At 34.7% G+C, this 22,079-nt stretch overlaps 3 protein-coding genes across 3 annotated transcripts in view; 2 read left to right on the top strand and 1 right to left on the bottom strand.

Annotated features, from left to right (window-relative positions):
• Nucleotides 1-1,860: 1,860 nt before the first annotated feature.
• LOTGIDRAFT_141127 (hypothetical protein) lies at nucleotides 1,861-9,665 on the top strand (the record flags this gene model as incomplete). Its single annotated transcript, XM_009050801.1, has 17 exons — nucleotides 1,861-2,079; nucleotides 2,321-2,455; nucleotides 2,775-2,945; nucleotides 3,210-3,311; nucleotides 3,555-3,620; nucleotides 3,843-4,034; nucleotides 4,298-4,449; nucleotides 4,710-4,815; nucleotides 5,145-5,208; nucleotides 5,409-5,486; nucleotides 5,854-6,004; nucleotides 6,865-6,997; nucleotides 7,256-7,363; nucleotides 7,892-8,087; nucleotides 8,458-8,585; nucleotides 8,984-9,112; nucleotides 9,480-9,665. 17 exons carry the CDS (start codon nucleotides 1,861-1,863, stop codon nucleotides 9,663-9,665), a joined length of 2,316 nt encoding a protein of 771 aa, XP_009049049.1.
• Nucleotides 9,666-12,919: 3,254 nt separating this feature from the next.
• On the bottom strand, nucleotides 12,920-16,754 carry LOTGIDRAFT_225963 (hypothetical protein). Its single transcript, XM_009050800.1, has 2 exons — nucleotides 16,609-16,754; nucleotides 12,920-16,245 (listed from the first exon to the last, which is right to left on the bottom strand). Exons 1-2 carry the CDS (start codon nucleotides 16,655-16,657, stop codon nucleotides 13,187-13,189), a joined length of 3,108 nt encoding a protein of 1,035 aa, XP_009049048.1. The 5' UTR covers nucleotides 16,658-16,754; the 3' UTR covers nucleotides 12,920-13,186.
• A 337-nt stretch (nucleotides 16,755-17,091) lies between these two features.
• Nucleotides 17,092-22,079, top strand: part of LOTGIDRAFT_200945 (hypothetical protein) — a 9,738-nt gene continuing 4,750 nt past the window's right edge. The window contains exons 1-5 of the mRNA XM_009050799.1: nucleotides 17,092-17,200; nucleotides 18,869-18,997; nucleotides 21,038-21,091; nucleotides 21,319-21,428; nucleotides 21,805-22,079. Of these exons, the coding sequence (XP_009049047.1) occupies nucleotides 22,002-22,079 (78 nt within the window). The 5' untranslated portion in view covers nucleotides 17,092-17,200; nucleotides 18,869-18,997; nucleotides 21,038-21,091; nucleotides 21,319-21,428; nucleotides 21,805-22,001. The remainder of the gene's footprint in view (nucleotides 17,201-18,868; nucleotides 18,998-21,037; nucleotides 21,092-21,318; nucleotides 21,429-21,804) is intronic.

The following is a 22,079-nucleotide window of genomic DNA, read 5'->3' as shown; positions in this document are numbered from 1 at the left end:
AAAAAGAAGTAGCATGCTAGATTGGACTGTCAATTCCAGCAGTATTTAGTGATGAAAATTGAAAGAGAAATTGATTTTGAAGTTTGAGAAGATGGATTTCAGTTGTGTATCTTTTGATTTTGATCTCTGTATATAAAGCCACCCTTCCCATCCATTAAAACGACACATACTTATCGTTGGTCATTATGACCCTTATGTAGATTTCACCGCGGACTTTTTACTGATTTACTTTCTCTCTGAGATTCGTTATACAGAATGTAAACAAAACCCACATGTTAATTCCTAAATTTGTAAATACCAAAGATGAAATAAAACGAATCAAAATTGAATTATAAATCATTAAACAGAAATTATAGCTTAAGGATAAAAGCGTTTATTTATCAAACATTTTTAGATGCATTGCTTGAGAATATGACCCAATGAGTTATATAAGATTTTATAAGTATTTCGTTTTCTTATTGTTCTACTTCCAATGACTTCCTAAAATAAAGTACTTCTCAAGTTTTGATGACGTATTTCACGTAACAAATCTAGTGACAAGCTAAATTTTCATAATTTATTAAGATATTTCGACGACTGCGCANATAATGTGCTTCAATAATCTATTCCACATTACGGAAATGATGTCTGATTTAATTGAATCGAAAATGGTTGACGAGACATAAGTTTTCTGTCGATGATTAGTGACTTTGGCCCTTTTACATATCCCCAAGTCATATCAAATCAAAACAAATCGAAAGTAGACTAGATCGAGATAGGTAAATATAGATATTGCAACTTTTTAAATCATAAGGGACACATGGAATTGATTAAGTATGCTAAAAGTAATATTTAGATAACAACTTAAAAACTTAACCAGAGGCATGCCTTGCCCCCATAGAGCCTATGATGGCCTAATAAAAAGCCGGTAACAACCAGTACAGTGGTGTAACCTATTTTCGTGGATATAAGGATTCAACACTGAATTTCGTCAAAGTTAAAAAAACGAAAAAAATACTTTTATGTCTTAGATGTTTCCTCAGATATTCTACAAAATAATATAAGTATGGATACCGGGTGGTATAATTAACTTCTCTTAGTATTTATCTTTAATATCAATTCATTATAACTAGTGACAATTCGTTCAAAGAACCAAGATTTAAAAAAAAAAATAGTGACTGACAAAATAAGATACGTAACGTGATTTATTGCTAAAAGTCACTGAAACAACATAAGAATACGGTCCACTTTGTGTTCCATAGAAATTTTCTGCTGACATGGAATCCGCTAGTTGATCACGTGACTTCATTCATTGGAATATATTCTAGCAGACGACACTTGGAATTCCGATTACCGCTTGGGATTATAAGGAAATTCAACCGATATCGTTTGGTAATAAGTGAAATCCGCCATTTTGTATTTGTCAAAGTATACATTATTACATTTTACCTTGCTTGAAACTACTGGATTCATTCTACTAGCTGATATTGTAGATAAAACCCATGTTTATCAAAACAAACTAATGCGAGGTCGCGCAAGGTCGCTCATGTAAATTATTAATCCTTTCCGGAAATCCACGAATAATAGGTTTCCACGAAATTAAGTTACTTGACTGTATGTGAATATCCATGATTTTCGGATGTGGGGTGCCAGGACAGATATTTAGTATGTTAATTATTTCGAACATGACTGCTTTTTATACAGCACTTAGCAGGTGCTATATCATAGCTAATTAATGAATGAATTGAATTGTTGAGTCTTTCTGATTATAATGTCAAGTATGTGATACGGTCAATTTTTACAAAGTTTTAAACTTGTTTATTTACAGCTGCAATAGGTTAAAAAGACTTATTCATTAATCTTATGTTTACATAAAGCATCATGGGGTTGAACAAATTGATTTTGGTCAGTGTAGTGTTTCTACAAGTCTACAGTTTGAAAGACAAGAAGCTGTCTATTGGTGGTATATTTCCTATGAATGGTAGTTGGGCTGGTGGTCAGGCCTGTCTACCTGCTGTATTGATGGCATTACAAGATGTCAATAATAGAAGTGATATTTTAAGAGATTATGAACTGGAAATGAGTTTTGATGATAGTCAGGTAATTAGTCTAATTTTGATACTGATGGACAAATTTTTTTTTTTTTAATATCCAATATTTATTGACCTCATTTCATAATTGTCAAGTTAAAATAAGAACTGTTATATCTAAGTGATGGTATCCTTGGATTAATTTGGATGTAAAAGATAAATTATATGCTAATATGCACTATTTCTATTTTCTAGAAAAAGTTCAATATCCTGTCTCTTGGTACTCCTAAAAACCTTAATATCTATTTCAGTGTATGCCAGGTCTTGGTACTAAAGTTCTATATAATTTACTGTATACTAAACCAGTGAAATTAATGGTGCTCAGTGGATGTAGTATTGTCTCAACATTTGTTGCTCAAGCTGCTAAAATGTGGAACCTAGTGGTGGTAAGATTTTCTTTTGAATTTGAAATTTATGTGACATCTTTGCATGTTTGTGGAATGTTGATTGAATTTTACCAATCATTTTTTATGTGAATTAGAATATCTGCTTCAAAATGCTACTGTTGGGTTCATAAGAAAGTTTGATGACACAGATCACAGATGACAATTTTCAGCCAAAATTAAGGACATTTTCAGTTGAAATTTTCAGGAGGTTAAGTGAATTTCCATTATTTTAAACAATTAATTATCAATAATTAGATTGATAATTAACCTTTGTGATAGTCACTAGGGTGTTGTCATGATTATATTATTGCTATTTCAGTTAGCATATGGTGCTAGTTCTCCAGCTTTATCAAATAGACAAAGATTTCCTACATTCTTTAGAACCCATCCATCAGCAACACTTCACAATCCTACCAGAGTTAAAATATTCCAGAAGTTTGGCTGGACTAAAATAGCAACTATACAGGATACTCAAGAGGTTTTTCAATCTGTAAGCTATTTTAAATTTCATATTAGCTTGTAATACTCACTAACACTGAACTTATTAAGGACTGTCATGATTTTGTTTTTGTTACAAATTAAAGTTTTAATATCTCTTTTGAGTTAAATGCCTTAATAAAAACTGAATGAAAGAACACTTGTACCGGTACATTAATATTTTAAATGTTGAATTTCCCAAATGTAAAAAATTCAAGTTTAATTTTCCTTTAACAGATAATGATTGCCTTTCTAGCATTATTCATTTGTTTTGTAGACTAAAGAGGACCTGTCTAAACGTGTAAAAGCAGCAGGTATTAATATAGTAGCAACACAAACATTTCTTACAGATCCTGTTAATGCTGTTAGAAGTTTGAAGGTATTTTATATTTTACACATCATTTGATCACTTTGATTAACATGTAGTTGACTGAGTGTTTTGTTATTGTGTTGGACCTTGTTGACCATCTATTAATATCTCTCTTTAAAGCTTTTATTGGAATGTTATATTAAATGTAGGCATACTTTCGTATGCACTGGCCATGCATCAGGATTCAAAACCACGGAACCTAACAATCTAACTTGCTACAGGAAGAGCTTTTCATTTTATTTATTATTTTAGAGACAAGATGCTAGGATTATTGTTGGATTATTTTATGAAGATGCTGCTAGAAAAGTATTTTGTCAGGTATTTTGATGCTTTATTATTCTGGAATTAAAATATTTTACAACCAAACAATGTTTTGAAATTTTCACTCTGGTAAGGGGTTATCATTATACACAATATTATTATTACATTTTTGCCTGTTGTTTCTGAATTTTAAAGGCTAGTCTCTGTTTATTTTCTGATGTGTTATCTTAATTTATTATCAAGATATTTCAGATATAAATTAAGCTGTTTATTTTGTAGGTATATAAAGAGAAACTGTATGGTAAGAAGTATGTCTGGTTATTAATTGGTTGGTACCCTGATAATTGGTATAAGAGTAAATTAGACAGTATTAATTGTACAGGAGATCAGTTGGCTGAGGCTTTAGAAGGTCATTTTACTACTGAAGCTGTTATTCTTCATCAAGACTCTTCTATGACAGATGTAGGAATGGTAGGTGTTCATTTTGTAATGTTTTGATTATGGCAATCAGGTATTAAGTAAGTTGAATAACCAGAAATTTGATTCAGTTTTGTTTTTTATTCTAGAATGAACCACTAAAGTTTTTTGGTCAGTACATGTGCAGAATTTAATATAGTATTTGATAATATTTTAAAGTTCTTCCACAATAACTCAAAAATCTTATCAGTATCATAATTGGTGTCTGGCACCACAAAGAAGACATGTTAATGACATATGGAAAACTGTTTTTGTAGACAGCACCAGAGTTTACTAGAAGATTAGATGAGAAATTAAGATATGAAAAGAATATAACAGATACTAGTTTAGTGACTGGTTATCCTGAAGCACCTCTAGCCTATGATGCTGTGTGGGCTATGGCTTTAGCTTTAAATAAAACTGCTGTCAGGTTAGTATCATGATGTCTTTATTGTGTTCAAGTGTTCATTGAATGCATTGCCTAGATCAGGGTCTCTCAAGTGAATGTGCCATTGTTAAAAAGTGACTCATTATGGTTTTATACTGTAATATTTTGTGTATATTTTGAATCACAAGAGTGAAAATTTTTTTTTTATATAATGTTTTTTTTAGAAACCTGTCATACTTTTAAAGTAAATGGGAAACATGGACCTAGTTAAGGTTTTATGAAATAATTTTTTTTTTTTTCAGATTAGCTGAAAAGAATTTAAGCTTATTAGATTTTGATTATGTGAATAAAAATATAACTGATGAAATTTATTCAGCCATGAATTCCACAAAGTTTCTTGGTGTTTCTGTAAGTCAGCTTCTTTTTTGTCAATGTTAGCTTTTAATGTTCAAAGAGTTCAAATAATTACCACCCCCATCCTGTTATCAGATTGAGTTGAGAAATGGAACTACAGCAGGCTGTAGTAATACCACCTAGCAAAGTTTCTACATTGCAAGCCATTCCTCATCTACAGTAGTCCAATAAGGTGGAGATATTTTATTGCTATCTTGTATTAGTAAAGGATTTAAATGAGGAGGATCCATATATCATTGTACATATGACTAGCATCCATGCTCAATATAGATATAATAACACAATTTTTACTTTATTAATTTAATATATTAATTCTCTTTTAGGGTAATGTTGCATTTTCGTCTCAAGGAGATAGAATAGCCTGGACTCAGATAGAACAAATGATAAGTAAGTTGTCTTCCTACAATTATCCAGTTTTTTTTGTTTATGGTGCGAATTGAAATTGAAATTTTAAAACATTTAAAAAAATAAAATGAAACTGTATATATGTCATTTTTGAATTGGTTTATGTTGGTTATAAATCATGTAAAGCCCTGCTGTGTGGTCTTACTCATATGATTCAATTAATTTGTTCTGTAATATTACAGATGGAACATATCATAAACTAGGCTATTATGACAGTGTAGCTGATAATTTAACTTGGTTTGGGAAAGAAAAATGGAAAGGTAAGTAATTCATTATATAACTGATTAAATTGTTCTGTAAAACAGTAGATTCCCCTCAAAATTTAAAGGGTTGCTAATTATTGTACATCAGGCATGGCACAAAATATAAATAGAAGAAGAAAAAAAGGAATTGCTGAAGCTCACTGAAAGACCACTAATACATGCAGAGATGTTGATTTTTGTTGTTATTGCAAATTGCACCCTTATACTGTGGATTCGGAGCGCAAATTCAACATAAGCCTATTTTATTTGACAGTGCATAAGAGAATAGATATGTCAGTTTACCTTCAGTTTCTATGCTTCTTGTATTTTACATAATTGATTAAAATATCGAACAATACTCAAGGCATTAAAATTTGTATTTCAGGTGGTAAAATACCTAAAGACCATACAGTAGTGGTGAATTCATTAAGAGTTGTGTCCCCTGCTTTATATTATTCTATGTGTGGTGTGGCCTCACTGGGTATATTAGCTGGGGTTGTATGTTTATTGTTTAATTATACCAATAGAAATAGAAGGTAAGTCAATTTCAACATATTTTTGTCTTTTATAGAATTATAGCATTGTCTCAGCCTCTAGTTAACAGTATAACCTGTATTGGGTGTATGATATGTTTATTATATTACAGGATTATAGCATTGTCTCAGCCTCTAGTTAACAGTATAACCTGTATTGGGTGTATGATATGTTTAATATATGACAGAATTATAGCATTGTCTCAGCCTCTAGTTAACAGTATAACCTGTATTGGGTGTATGATATGTTTATTATATTACAGGATTATAGCATTGTCTCAGCCTCTAGTTAACAGTATAACCTGTATTGGGTGTATGATATGTTTAATATATTACAGGATTATAGCATTGTCTCAGCCTCTAGTTAACAGTATAACCTGTATTGGGTGTATGATATGTTTAATATATTACAGATTATAGCATTGTCTCAGCCTCTAGTTAACAGTATAACCTGTATTGGGTGTATGATATGTTTAATATATTACAGGATTATAGCATTGTCTCAGCCTCTAGTTAACAGTATAACCTGTATTGGGTGTATGATATGTTTATTATATTACAGGATTATAGCATTGTCTCAGCCTCTAGTTAACAGTATAACTTGTATTGGGTGTATGATATGTTTAATATATTATAGAGATTATAGCATTGTCTCAGCCTCTAGTTAACAGTATAACCTGTATTGGGTGTATGATATGTTTAATATATTACAGGATTATAGCATTGTCTCAGCCTCTAGTTAACAGTATAACCTGTATTGGGTGTATGATATGTTTATTATATTATAGGATTATAGCATTGTCTCAGCCTCTAGTTAACAGTATAACCTGTATTGGGTGTATGATATGTTTAATATATTACAGGATTATAGCATTGTCTCAGCCTCTAGTTAACAGTATAACCTGTATTGGGTGTATGATATGTTTATTATGTATATTTATGGTTGGTTTAGATGGTAAATTTCTACCTGCTGATAAATATTCTCTCAAATGTCAGGTCAGTCCTGTTTGTAGATGTATTTCATGTTGTCAAATAAACTAAGTTAAGGCTGCAGATTGATAAATTTTGGTGTTATTGTGTATGTATTTTAAACAGCCTCTCAGTTTTACAATATGATGTTTAACCAATGAGCCAAATACAGATTTTTGTATGACTTTAAGATCTGCAAGTTCAAAAGATTTTTTCTTTGAAATCAGGAAAAAAGTTTTTTTTTTAAATAAGACAACTATGATGTAGGTTAATTTATGATTGTAGGTTGGAGCATGGATTCTATCTATAGGATTTACTCTAGGATATGGTAGTATGTTTGCTAAGGTCTGGATGGTTCACAAATTAACAACAGCTTCAAAAAAAGAGAGAAAGGTATATATCTTTCAATCACTTTATTTAAATGTTAAAGTTGGAATCTGGCCAGTAGCGGAGCCGGTTTACGTCCGAAGAGGGGGGGCAGGGGCGAAATATCTGAGATTGCCTGAATTTCTAACCTAGTTATGAGATTTTTGCCCGAAAAACTTCCGTTCAGGGCTGCGAGGGGGTGAGGCTAACACCTCTGCCCCCCTTTCAGCTCCGCCACTGAATCTAGCCTTATCACACAAAGAGAAAAGAATATAAGATTTAATATGCCAAACTGCTTAATATTTCTGTGTATTAAGAGTTAACTGAAGTAAATGTTATGTGTGATTCTCACAAAACATGGGCTTGATTGATGAGTTCTGCTTGTTCTGTATGTCTGACGTGCAAACATGAGTAGGTGTAGAGAAAATTGGTATAACATAAAAAGTGAATAGAACGCTAATCTTTAATGTGATGCATCAACTTTTGTACTGTGCAGTCGATGACTAGTCAAAAATGTGTCTGAGTACACCAAGAGTTATTAACTTATTATTTCAGGAGTGGGGAGTTCATGTAGTATTAAGTATCTTCCTGGCATTAGATGTAGCTATTTTAACAATATGGCAGATAATGGATCCATTACAGAGAAAACTGGAATTTTTTCCTCTAGAAAATCCACGAAATACTGATGAAGATATTAAGTTATTACCACAATTAGAACATTGTTACTCTGAACATCTGTCTATCTGGCTCGGTAAGAATTTAAATGATTTTCAACCTGAAACAAATAAACTTATCTTAATATGTGATTTGCCAACTTGCAATAGCTGCCAATATATAAAAATGGGGGTTTTGATCAATCTACAACTATATTATTGTTAACAAACAAAATTTTAACTGAGAACTATGGTGAAAATCGTTTGAAAATCAAACTGATTTTAAAAAAAAGTTATAAGAATTAATCTTTAATGTCATTAATGTCAAGATAAAAATTCAATTCATAATATTAGTAAAAATCAATATATTATAAGGAATTGGGATACTGATTTAATCTTTATTCCTGTTTTTATTAAGCTGACAGTCACTTTCTCTTTAAGACAATGTTATATAATGTTTATTTGTAGGTGTATTATTTGGTTATAAATCTATATTATTGATATTTGGTATATTTTTATCATATGAACTAAGAAGTGTCAAGTTAAAACAAGTCAATGATTCTAAATTTGTTGCTATGGGAATATATAATGTAGTAGTAAGTTTATCATTTGTTTATTTCATGTTCCACTGTCCTGGCAAAATTTTCCCTCATTGCACACTGCATGCATGATATTGCATGTCTTCATTAGCCCAATTAGGTGCAGAAAAGTAAAACGCTAAACTCTATTCATTTCATTTTTTCTGATCTATTGTTCAAAAAATATTGTGAAATTAGACTTGCTGTGGTTCATGTTCATGTAGGAAAGCTGATACTTGTACCAGTATTCTGTATAAAAAAAAAATGTTTTGATGTATATCATATAATTTGTGAATATAGTGTGCACCCTTTTTACCATCTTGTAAGATACACTACCCTATACATTACACACTGGCTTTGTATACTTATGGTGTATTTGTAGTAATTTGTATTTATAAAATGAAATATATTTGTAGGTTATGTGTGTCATCACAGCACCAATAACATTAATAATAGGACATCAACAAGATGCTACTTTTGCTTTCATCTCATTAGCTATTGTTCTATGTAGCTTTTTATCAATGGGACTTCTGTTTGTACCAAAGGTGAGTACAATATTTGTGTGTAGGCCTTCATATTTATAATTGATCAAATACAATGCATAAAATAATTTTTGATATTAAAATTTCACTAATGAGCAAATCATTTTCTTAAATGATAGAGACATCATCACAGTTCAACTTAATTCTCTGAAAAGAATGCTGTCTGCATTATATAGAGGTAGGAGAGCACAGATACATAGTGGCATCAGGTTGGCCATATAGGTTGAAGAATTACCTCAGGCTCTTTATTCCCATCTGCCTAACTTCCAAAACAGGTGCCATTGATCAAAATCAAGACTCTCTTGGAGGATGACTGAGTGCTTTGATTGTACCATTACAAAGTTAACAATGAAATCATGTTATATTGTAGATGGTTGAAGTAAAGCGTCACAGTTCAGCTGATGAAGAAGATAATTCAGGTTTAACAGACTCACTGGTCAGTAGAGAGGAAGAAGAGAGACACCAAAGATTACTGGCTGAAAATGAACAGCTGAAAAAACAAATTGCTGATGTAAGTAGATTTATGAGCTATGATATATACATGTCTTTGTTATGAATCAACATGATCGCTCACAAGTAAAATAAAGACTTGAATTTTTATGGTCTGCAGTAAAATAAGTACTTTGGCCTAAAAAGATACTTAAGGTTCATAGAAATTTCTTATGTCACCTTTCACTTTTCACCACAATGTCAAGGTTTTACAAACTCCTGCATATACCTTGACATCGTCAGAGACTGTTCTTGTCACCTGGACAATGGACATTTGTAATATAGGTGAATTGATTGCATGCTAGTGAATAAAACTGATCAGAGCCCTTGACAGCAAGATTGTCAACAATGGGGCAACGCTTGTAGCTACCTAAGGGCTCTGATTGGCTGTATTCATTGGCATACAATCCAATTATGGCATTGCCTAATGATGTCAACACATTATAGAGTTCATAATACCTTGACTTTGCGAAGAGTGAGTTATCCCCAATTATCCATATAAAAATATTTTTGGCAAGTTAACAGGTGATAAACTAGTGTCCAAAAGAAACGATACCACCTGTTTACAACGACATAAAAGAAAAACTAAACAATGCAGAAGTTTAGGATTGGTGTTATGCTTTTGAGAAATCCTTTCACAACATCTGTACAAAAATTTCATTTCAATAAAATCTGTACAACCAATATGACAAGCCTTTAAAGATGGGTGGGGTCGAAAAAAGAACATTTCGTTAGAGCACTGATCCCAGAAACAACGGGAAATGTCACTCCACACGTCACAAAGTCAAGTCAGTAGCGGGTATGTCCACCGTGAGCATCAATACATGCCAGAACACGCCTACGGACTGATGCCGTCAAACGTATGATGACGTTGGGAGTGATGCGTTGCCATTCCTCGAGGAGACATCGTTCCAAGTCCTGGACGTTGACTGGAGGCACACGGCGACGTCGGATTTGCCGATCGAGGTGGTCCCATAAGTGCTCGATGGGATTCATATCCGGTGAACATGCGGGCCATGGCAAAACCTGTACGTTGGCGTTGGCAAGGAAGTTCTGTGTCAATCTTGCTGTGTGTGGCCTTGCATTGTCATGTTGGAAAAGGAGTCCACGAGGCTGTTGCTGAATTAAGGGCACCACAACAGGCCGTAGGATGTCATCAATATAACGCTGTGCATTCAGGTTTCCACGAATTACGACAAGCCTCGTTTTGACGTCACCACATATGCCACCCCAAACCATTAACCCTCCACCTCCAAACGGCCGGACCTGTTGGATACAGTTAGGCGCCAAACGTTCACCAAATCGTCGGTATACAAGCTGCCGTCCATCGTTTTTGAAGATGAGGAATCTGCTCTCATCAGAGAACATAACACGTGCCCAGTCCCGCCGTTGCCAACGTCGAACTCGCCTGGCCCAGATCAGTCTGTTGTTCCGGTGTCGAGGCGTCAGGAGCGGTCCGCGGTAGGGATGACGTGGCCGGATACCATACTGCCATAGTCTCCTGTAGACGGTCTGTCGACTGATCCTGTGTCCCAGTGCTGTAGCCGCCGTGGACGTCGCTGTTACGGTGTGGTTCCTCAGGTGTAACACCCGAATGTAACGATCTTCACGGGGCGTGGTTACTCGTGGTCTTCCACTCCTGAGCCTGTCTTACGTCTGACGTAACCGCTGCATCAACCTGGTGATAGTGATGCGTGCGCAGCCCAACCTTCTGGCGACGTTGACGTGTGTCGCTCCTTGTTGGACCATTCCAACGGCTCTCTGTCTCTCGATGGCTGTCAAACGTGGCATATCTTGTGTTCTTTTTGTTGCTGTGATATCAACGTGTCTGATCAGCCGTTTTATACGTGCAGAACATGCTAGAGAGGGAAATGTCACTTTCATGAAATTTACGTTTTTTCCCGGAAGTGATCACGTGTTCCGGGTATTTTTATCGACTATGCTGTGTTTGGGATGTGCAATACGAATTGGCATGTTTTCATATTAGACAATTCACTTAGTAAAAAACAATTTTGAAAATAAGTTGGTATCGTTTCTTTTGGACACTAGTTTATAAATGTTTTACAGGTAGAAGAGAAGATAAAAGATGTCAATGGTAAACTACAAGAAAGAGCTCGACAGAGAATATTAATGTCTAAAGATCAGAAAGATACAGAACAAAAATTACCAGATTCTAATAAACCAACTGGTCGTAAGATTAGATTTTGTGAAGAAGTAGAAGAAGTACCACCGAGTTACTGCCTTAATCAAGATTGTCATCCCATATCAAACACCAGATCAGAGCCATTCTGCTGAATTAGACATGGTGTGGCAGATTTGGCGTGTGATTAGAACAGTGTCTCATATAAAAGCACTGGTCTTGGTCAGAAAATAAAGATTTATGGTAAAACAAAGTGAAAGTTAGGTGATTGCTATCCTGCTGTTGTGTCATATTGTACTGGTCACTGACAATCTGGAAACCTGTGATATTGTCAAACTTTATGAATGGACAGAATATTTGTCATTCAAATTTATCTTTGTCTGTCCGGATTGATCCAAGATAGAGATACATGTATTTGTGCCAAATGTATGTCATAGATTAGACATTGTGTTGATTAAACCATAGAGCTAGTCACTGGTAAATACCACAAGTCTGTTTGTTAGTAATAAAAAATAATTAATATTGTTATTTTAAAGATTTTTAGATTGTTTTTTACTCTGTCAATAAAAAGTCAACTCCATTGTATTCCAATGTTTCTATCGCAGTCCTGTTCTATTGACGATATCTTTAACCAATCAAAGACTGTCTTGTTGGACCAATTTCTTGATAACAATTACAATATCAAGGATATCAAAGTTGAGCAATGTGCTGGCCTCATGGAGTTTGCTATTCCACCATTCGCCATTGTTATAAACTACTTTTCCATAATTCTTTCAAAGAGCAAAACAGTTTTAACCTCAGTTATTAACCCAAAAATAGCATCCTTTCATCATTTATCTATTCATTACAACCGTCCAAATTTCTTTACACATGTACTAAAGGCATACAACTATAGTCAAGCAAAGATATTTTCTCTCATCCTGGTCTGATTCAAAACAAACACGAGTAGTCCATTATATTGTTGTAATTTTCAACAGTAATCAACACAATGTCAGTCTAGACTGCAGTTTCTATTACTGTTAATTTTACCCTAAAATAAAGTAGATTGTTCGTATTTAGATTTTGAATCACTTTAGGTGGGTTCATTATAAACCAAAACTTAGAAATTTAAGATATTTACTCAACTCTTATTTTAAGTTACCTGAGATCCTTTAGATAGCTGCCAAGACAAACAAACAATTAGTTCTTTATGATTTTATATATAAATCAAACATTTACATACAAAATAATATTCAAGGATCACCTAAGTCCTGAAACATATTGTGTTTTATATCAATATTAAATAATGTACTCAACAAATTAGAAAGGATTCTTAGGCGTAATCAAATTATATATCTAAGCATTAAACTGTGCTGAAGTATCAAATTTCAATGTTTAACACCAAAGTCAAAAACAGTAGCAAAAATAACCAGGATTTGCTGAATAGTTAATTTTAACAGATCATAATTTTAAGTTTGTGACATTTTACAAAGGTATATAATGGGCAACATTTTGATTTGACCATCTTGTGTTTTAATGACACCTTCTACACCATCTATACTCAGTAATGTTCCTGTAGTTTCACGCTCATCTCCCAGAATAACTTTGGTTTTGTCATGTTTCTCTGGTCGAATCGGTTCCAGATGTTCACATGCAACATTCACCACCTTATCTTCATCAGGAATAAATACAGAACAGTTCCCACCAGACACACCTCGTATCACACCAGTTTGATAAATCAAGTTAGGATCATCGTGGGTTTCCTTGATCTTAATTTCAATATCTGTTGTATGCCAATCAGCCATACCATGATCCATGGCAGTTCCAGGTGTAGCAGGTGTGAATGGTGCTCCAGGTGTTAAAGGACTGTAGCCAACAGGTGATGGGGTACTAGTACCATAGCCAGCAGGAGAAGGTTGATAGCCAGCAGGACTAGGAGTACTGGAGTAACCAGGACTAGGTGCCTGATAACTGGATGGAGATGGTGAAGCAACATAGGGGGAGTAAGCACTACCAGGTGTTTGTGGAGTGTAAGGACCAGCTAGTGGACTGTCAGCTTGATAACCTGGAGTGCCTGGATTAGCTGATGATCCATAACCAGCAGGTGATGGAGAATCTTCAAATTGATAATCAAAGTCATTAGCTCTAGAGGGAGTGTTGGCATTAGATGGATCCCAAGCACTCTGTCCGCCACTTGGAGTTCTACTTCCATCATGAATTGGTGTCTGGCTTCCATAATGAGGTGTTCTACTGCCATCCTGTAATGGTGTCTGTGAACCATACATAGGTGTTCTTGATCCATACATGGGAGTTTGTCCACCATACATCGGAGTTCTGCCATATGTAGATGTAGCACCACCTGATTTTCCACCAGCAACATCGGCCAATCTTGATTTATCCACAGATATAGTTTTACAGCTGGAATGAAGCTCAACACGGGCAGTAGTCTCAGTGGAATCTTTAACAATACCAATATAACCCTTGAATGGCCCCTGCTTTATTCTGACAGTCTTGCCAATAAATTGTCTGTCTCTCCTACTAATTCCACCATCACCTCTACCCCTGCCTGCACCAGCTCCACCACTAGGATGAGCTGGACTAGAGATTCTTGGTGACATAAACCCAACATTTATACTAGTGTTACTCTGTCTGGATCCTCCAGCTAGCACTAAATGTCGAGTTTTACAAACAAAGTACCCACCATTTTCTGTCATCATTCTTGAGTTAAGGAAAGCAAAGTTTCTGTAGAGATGCTTAATTTCTCCCTGCCTTCCTGAATGTGGGCCATCAATAACTTTAACAATGTCTTTTACTTGGATGTTGTTGTTTTCAGAATCAAGGGCTACAGCTCGTTTGGTATCTTTCTTTCTATTTACAGCTTGAGGTTTGACACTGACAACTTTATTGTGCATACTGAGGACTTGGAAGTTTTCTTTTTCAAGTCTGACAATGCACCCTACAGTTTGAGGATCTAGTTGAACTAAATCACCAAACTGATACTGGCCCATGGAGTCAACACCAGTTGCCATATCCATACAAAGTTGAAGATCTTTTGGTAGAACTTTCAATTCATGCATGGTTAAATCAGAAAAGAGAACCACAACATTATCTTCTACTCTTACAATCAGACCAGTATCACCTTCATAACGTCCACCAATAACTTTCACATGATCACCCATCTTAAAAAATTTCTTCAACTCAGTTGCTGGAAACTCTAATGGATCCTTCAAATCTTCATGTTTTGGCATGATTGTAATTTTATTCCCATCAACACTGATCACTCTACCCTGAAGATGTATCAATTCACCATCACATACTTCAACTACATCTCCATCAGCTAAATTATGTGTTATTTCTGATGTTGTTTTTTGTGGAGCTAACTCAACATCTAAGCCATCAGGTTGATCTTCAAATTTCTCCAATTCAATCAAAGTTGGTTTCACACCATCAGCCATTATGGCTGACATAGCCATACTCTTAAACAGGAAACCTTTACGATTGAAACGATTTCCTTCAAAGATGAGAAAATCACCATCTGTTGTTACTTCACCACCAATTGACTTAATAGCATCCACATCAAACAGTTTTTGAGCAGGTCTTCTGCCTTTCTTACGTTTCTCAGGATTACTGTGATTTTTGAGGGCACCTCTAGGTTTACTGTAGTCGATTCTAGGTATCATTTTAAGATGAACAATGTTTTGAGATGGTTCCATGTAATCAACTTGAGCAAGATCATCTTTAAAGACACCTCTCTTCAAACGAACCCATGATCTAGTCTTCAGTTGTGTTGTCTGCTTAACTACTTTCATGACATCAGTCATTTCTTTGATTGGCACCATCTGCTGTTGCCACAGACCCATTCTTAAACTTCCAACACCTTCTATAGCCTGTTTCACATGGGTCTGTTTGTATGCCTCTATATAAATATACCCTTTCAAACCCTCTTTAGCCACAATAGATTTTATTTGTAGAGGTTCATCTGTAAACTGATAGGTGATGAACTTTCTCATCAGGAGCAATACTGTGGCCTTTTCCTCACCCATTCTACATTTAACAATCCATAAGTTTGGATCTTTAACACCAGGTAAAAGACCTTGTTGAGTAATTTCATCGGACATCTCTTCTCCATCACCAAATCTTTCGACGGCTGATCCTTCACCATATTTCTGTTTATAATATTGTTCAATCTCATCTTCTCTTTGACTGTCCCAAATTTGTTTCATTCTTTGATGACTTTCGATTTCTCTAGCACTTGGACCATCGTACGTTGACTTTCTTTCGATCAAATCCTCAGCTCCTTCTTCCCATTCTTCATCATCCTCTTCACCTTCATCATCAACATCAGCTTCTTCCAAGATAAATCTACTAACGTGTGATTTCTTCTTCTTTCGAACTCTTTCTTCCTCTTCCTCATCTTCTTCATAATCATCCTCTTCATCAATAGCTTCTCCTCCACTAACATCACCTGCATCACTATGTCCACCATCACTTCCCTTTTCTACATCACTGCTTTTATCATCATCACCACCTGAAAGACATATCAATACACTGGTGAGTGGTGCAAATAAAACTAACAATAAACGATGTCAGGATTATCACTTATTATTACATACGATGAAAAACCTTATTGAAGAAATTCATCAATATCATTATCCCAATTTAAAAAGAGTAAGGTACAAGCTTCTTTACTACTAGTACTAAGCCTACTGGTGTCAGTCAACTCGTCGAATATTTAAAGAGGGTGGCAACAAAATAAGCATAATAAATGACAATGTGCAAAATTAACTTAAAAAGTGCAAAATAATCAGAGACTGTTTCAAAACACTAAAAATTATCACAGTTTAGATGAGTTTCACCATTAAATTTACGATACATAAATGTTTCTACACACCTGCATCACTGCCCGGTGCAGAAAAATCACTATCGTCTGAATCAGACATCGTTTTGTATCAATTATTGGAATAAAAAGAGCAAATTTCGATTATTTTGTAATATTTTAAGTTTCTAAATTTGTGGTATATTTCCGGTTTTCCTCCGCATGCCTCAAAATGAGATACTTCCGGTCTACTTTCGTTTTTATATTAGAAATGTATAAAATCAAGAATATGATCTTTTTTATCGATCTGCAACTTGCCAGAGCCTTAAACAATTCAAAACGCGATCCCAGAAAAATTTCCAAATTTGGCAATACTCAATACATGGTGTAGTTTATTTTTTTTGACTAATTTCAAATTGTTAACGGCAGCTACTGCCCGAGTTATCTTTTCTTGTTTGTGGTCCATGGCATCATGTCACCGTTGATCTGATTCGCTACTATATTTAGACTCACCAATAAGTGGCGTTAATACAAAGATTATATTTATTAAAAAATGGCGAGATGTGGAATAAACAAGATCATGTCATCTGACAAAACGATGTTGATTTTAATTGTGTGTCTTCTTGTAAGCGTAGGGAATGGAAAGAAACATTTTCTTAAGTTAGAGGTAATAATAGAATCAGCCAATTTCAGTCATGATTAGTTTGGTTCTTGGTGTACAGGAATCAGTATGCCTTAATTTGCCTGATTAGTAATTGCCTCCTGGCTCCAGACCGGTCTTCCATAAGTTCCATAGTCATAGTCGTTAGGTGTTATATTTCTATTTTACTCATAGTGATCATTGGTAGGCAGATTTCTTTAATTATTACCTGAGTAAAAGTATACAGATATGTTACATCTTCTTGGGCATTTTATTTTCAAAGTTAGCAACACTAACAACAATCAACAACAGTCATATCAATACAAGAAAGAACTTGATGAAAACTGATGTAGCCTACCCGACTGCCAAGTCTTTGCAAGTTCATTGGTTATTTTTTTTCATATGAATAGGCATATCAGCTTCAAAATAGTACTGTTATTGTTGGAATGACTTTGTGTTGTTAAGAATAGAAACAACACCGAATTTCGTCAAAGTTAAAAAACGAAAAAAAATTTTTTATGTCTTAGATGTTTCCTCAGATATTCTACAAAATAATAGAAATTGGTTTATTTCGATTTTCTTTATGAATCCTTCCCTTTGACCCATATTTCATGAGCAACCAACTCGGCAACGGCGGCAGAATGCGACACCTATTTTCGTGTACAATGTTTGATCTATAAATAAGTCTAGAAAAACACGTTGTATGGATACCAGGTGGTATAATTAACTTCTCTTAGTATTTATCTTTAATATCAATTCATTATAACTAGTGACAATTCCTTCAAAGAACCAAGATTTAAAAAAAAAAATAGTGACTGACAAAATAAGATACGTAGCGTGATTTATTGATAAAAGTCACTGAAACAACATAAGAATATGGTCCACTTTGTGTTCCATAGAAATTTTCTGCTGACACGGAATCCGCTAGTTCATTCGTTGGATTATATTCTAGCAGACGACACTTGGAATTCGGATTACCGCTCGGGATTATAATGAAATTCGGCCGATAAAAAATGGTGACGTTTGGTAATAAGTGAAATCCGCCATTTTGTATTTGTCAAAGTATACTTTAATACATTTTACCTTGCTTGAAATTACTGGATTCATTCTACTGGCTGATATTGTAGAGAAAACCCATGTTTATTAAAACAAACTAATGCGAAGGTCGCGCAAGGTCGCTCATGTAAATTAATTATCATTTCCGAAAATCCACGAAAAATAGGTTTCCACGAAATTAGGTTACTTGACTGTACTTGAATGATTTTTTTTATTAACACAAAGTCATTCTTTTGGTACTAGTACTACATTCTCAGTAGTGGTTTGAAGCCAAAACTTACAAAAATAATTGGTTAAATTCAATATACCAACTTGCAAAGTACTTAGTAGAAATAAGGTTACCTTCGCGAAGCTAGGACAGAACCAAGGATTTAGATGAAGTATCCTCTTGACCTTAAAAAGTTTATAGAATTCCTGTGCAGATCGAGTCTTGCACCTTATTTGTTTTAAGAATATCCAGAATGTCCTTAAAATCTTTCCACCTAGTTTGCAGGTTGTTGTAGGGGCTGACATGCAATAGCAAAGTCCTCTGAATGGTGACATTAAACCTGTAAGCTTATACTACAAATTGTGCATGTTAAGGACAGCTGATAAATTTGTAAGAAGGAATGTTTCCAATAAATTCTGTCATATTTTTAGGAGGATGATAGAAGACAGATAACAGTCAGTACATTTGGTTTTTTAAAAGGTGGCATATTGTCAGTTGATATCACTAATTTCCACTATACTATTACCAGTAAAAACCATGAAGTACCTAGAAATAAAACAGTAAGTACAATGCAGTTAATTGATAAACTATTTTTTTATGATTTTAACAACAGAACTCAGTGTGAAAATCAGACTTCTACCATTTTTTTCTCATTATTTAAAAAAAAAAGAAAATCCATTTTGATCAAATAAACTAATGCTCAAAAGAAAGTACCGACTAGGTTTGACCAATTGTTAGGAGAAAACAAAAGCAGATAGAAATGAACAACTATGTAATTCCAATAGAATATTCATTTCTACAACAAATTTACACAAATTTAAGTAACAGACAGCCGTGTTTACTGTTCGACCGGCACACAAAGACAAGGGGGGTCGGGTTTACTTTTACAGAAATTGAGAAGGCAAATTGTCTTTAAAAAATAATCAATATTTATTTATCAATTAATTAATTAATTAATAGCAAGTGTGACTCCCATTAGCAGCAATGCAGGCGGCAACACGTCGACGCATTGATGATGTAAGACGTTGGATGACGTTAGGCGTTATTCTTTGCCATTCTTCTACGAGACATTGTTCCAGCTGTTGAGCAGTGACAGGTTGCGTCGGTCGATTTCGGATTTGCCGATCGAGGTAATCCCATAGGTGTTCAATCGGATTCATGTCGGGAGAACAAGCTGGCCACGGTAAAACAACGACGTTGGCGTTTTGAAGAAGGTCATTTGTCAATCTTGCTGTATGTGGCCTTGCATTATCGTGTTGAAAGACAATGCCACGGGGTTGTTGCCGGATAAATGGTAGAACAACTGGTCGCAAAATCTCGTCTCTGTACCTTTGAGCATTAAGGTTGCCACGAATAGTCACAAGTGGTGTTTTCCTATCATCGCAGATCCCTCCCCACACCATCACACTACCGCCTCCAAACGCTCTGACTTCCTGAACACAATTTGGTCTTAAACGCTCACCTATACGTCTGTAAACACGAGCACGACCATCATTTTTGTAAAGACAAAACCTACTCTCGTCCGTGAACACCACTCACGAATCTGCCATCGCCGAACTCTCCTGGACCATGTCAATCGACGACGTCGGTATTGAAGTGTCATGTGCACTCCTCGGTAGGGGCGACGTGCTCGGATACCACATTCCCTCAGTCGCCGGTACACTGTGTGTCGACTGATACGATGCGCTGATGCCGTTGCTGTTGCAGTAACGAAACGATTCCTCAGATGAATTGTCCTGATGTGGCGGTCCTCACCTGGCTTTGTGACACGTGGTCGACCACTCCTAGGCCTGTCTGATGTACTGCCTGTTTGCCTCAAACGCTGCATCAATTTTGTTACAGTTTTTCTGGAGCAGCCGAAGGTTCTTGCGATCAAGGTGATGTTTGCTCCATGTTGCGCCATTCCCACAGCTCTTTCTCGTTCAATCCGGCTCAAACGTGGCATACTTTTTGTGTTTTTCTTTATCCTCTGTTGCTAACTTGTCCAGTAAACTGATTTATACCCTCATCATGCACGTGCATTTCGTGCAACATCAGAATTTGTCGCTTTTTATTTTTAGCGTCGTTTGCGTAATTCGTTCACTTTTTTCATCATTTTTTCATGTGAAATTTTGTGTTGACCGTGTGTGAGATGTATTACAGTGGTTTAATCACTTTATTTTAATTTTTGTTAATCGTACTGTAAATTATACAGGTGGGTACTTTCTTTTGAGCATTAGTTTAGATAAAAATGTCTGAACTGCAGTCATAGTCATTGAGTTATAACCAGCCACATATCACAGGTATTTCATTAATGATATGATATAATTATAAAGTGCTGATATATAGAGATATGTGTTCAATGCTAATAAAATAAACTAGACTATCTAGCTATATCAGCATTTTTGCAGAAAGATGATATCAATGAAACTTCAAATACCTGTGGACAATTTTAAAATTTTTGCCAGTCATCTCTGATTGAAGCTCTAAAATGACTGTAGAATTGATCTTTGGGACATTCAATACAAATGTGCTAGATTTTTTCATGCCTTTTTGATGATAATTGCCACAAAATCTCAAATTTATTGCAATTAGTACTACTGTTTTACCTTTTATTGTAGCTGTTTGGTTTTACCTTAGATAAGAGTGGTAATTCAGGATTATCTACATATATGGTAAGTTGAGTTCAAAATTTATGCCTAAGCTACAAAATACTAAAATTCAATGCTAATTGAACTGCCTTCTGTGGCATCAGGATTGATTATAAATTATGGCTATTTTTTGATTTATAAATGTATATTAGACCCCACAGAAAGGCAGTGGATATAATTATGAATGTGTAGATATGTTGGTATATGTTCAATGTATTTTATAAACTAATAAATAAATAAATGTCTTATAGGAAAATGGTCAACAGCATTGTATTTTACAAAATTTTGATGATGGGATACCCGGTAAAAATCAAGATTCTGTATCAGTGGTTGTATTCAAGATGGATCTAGATAATCTAAGGTAATAATTTTAGTATGTGTTGTCTGTTGTCCTACATTTTCTCTAAACATAACATTTGATCTGTTACATTTACATATGACTTTTACATATATATCATTGTTCAAGTTCAAGACTATAGTCAGATAATTTGAATCGCATTGAATCTAAATGCCATGCTCAGTCTGAATTGTAACTTCAGAATTCTTACATCTGGATCATGAATTAGCTATGAAGTCCAGCAAAGGTGATTGTATACATTCAATGCTGATATGTGTTCATTCTAGATCATGTTTTGAACTATCCCTGTCAGTGCACAATCATCTTTGCCTGATTAGATTCTCAGATGTGTATTACTCTTTTTGATCATTTTGTTAGTATGCAGAATTATCATTTATAGGATGGGAGTAGAAATAAAGGGAGATGATTTAGCTAATCTAACTATATCCTCCAAGGACTATGATAGTTACCAAGAAACCATCAGAAAACACCAAACTAACAGACGTGCTTCAGGCCAGTTACTAAGAATGCAAACAAGGGATTTAAGCCATGTTGAAGAAACTGGAAAAGATCACAGTAATGATACCTTGTTAGTCAATGAAACTGCTACAGCATCCAATAGTGTTTCAAATACACAAAATACACAAAAAACTAAAACCTTGTCACAGGAAACAA

Source organism: Lottia gigantea, assembly GCF_000327385.1.
Source record: "Lottia gigantea unplaced genomic scaffold LOTGIsca_156, whole genome shotgun sequence".
Taxonomy (NCBI): domain Eukaryota; kingdom Metazoa; phylum Mollusca; class Gastropoda; family Lottiidae; genus Lottia; species Lottia gigantea.
The sequence above is the reverse complement of the archived record's forward strand: the minus strand, read 5'-3'. Positions and strand labels throughout refer to the sequence as shown.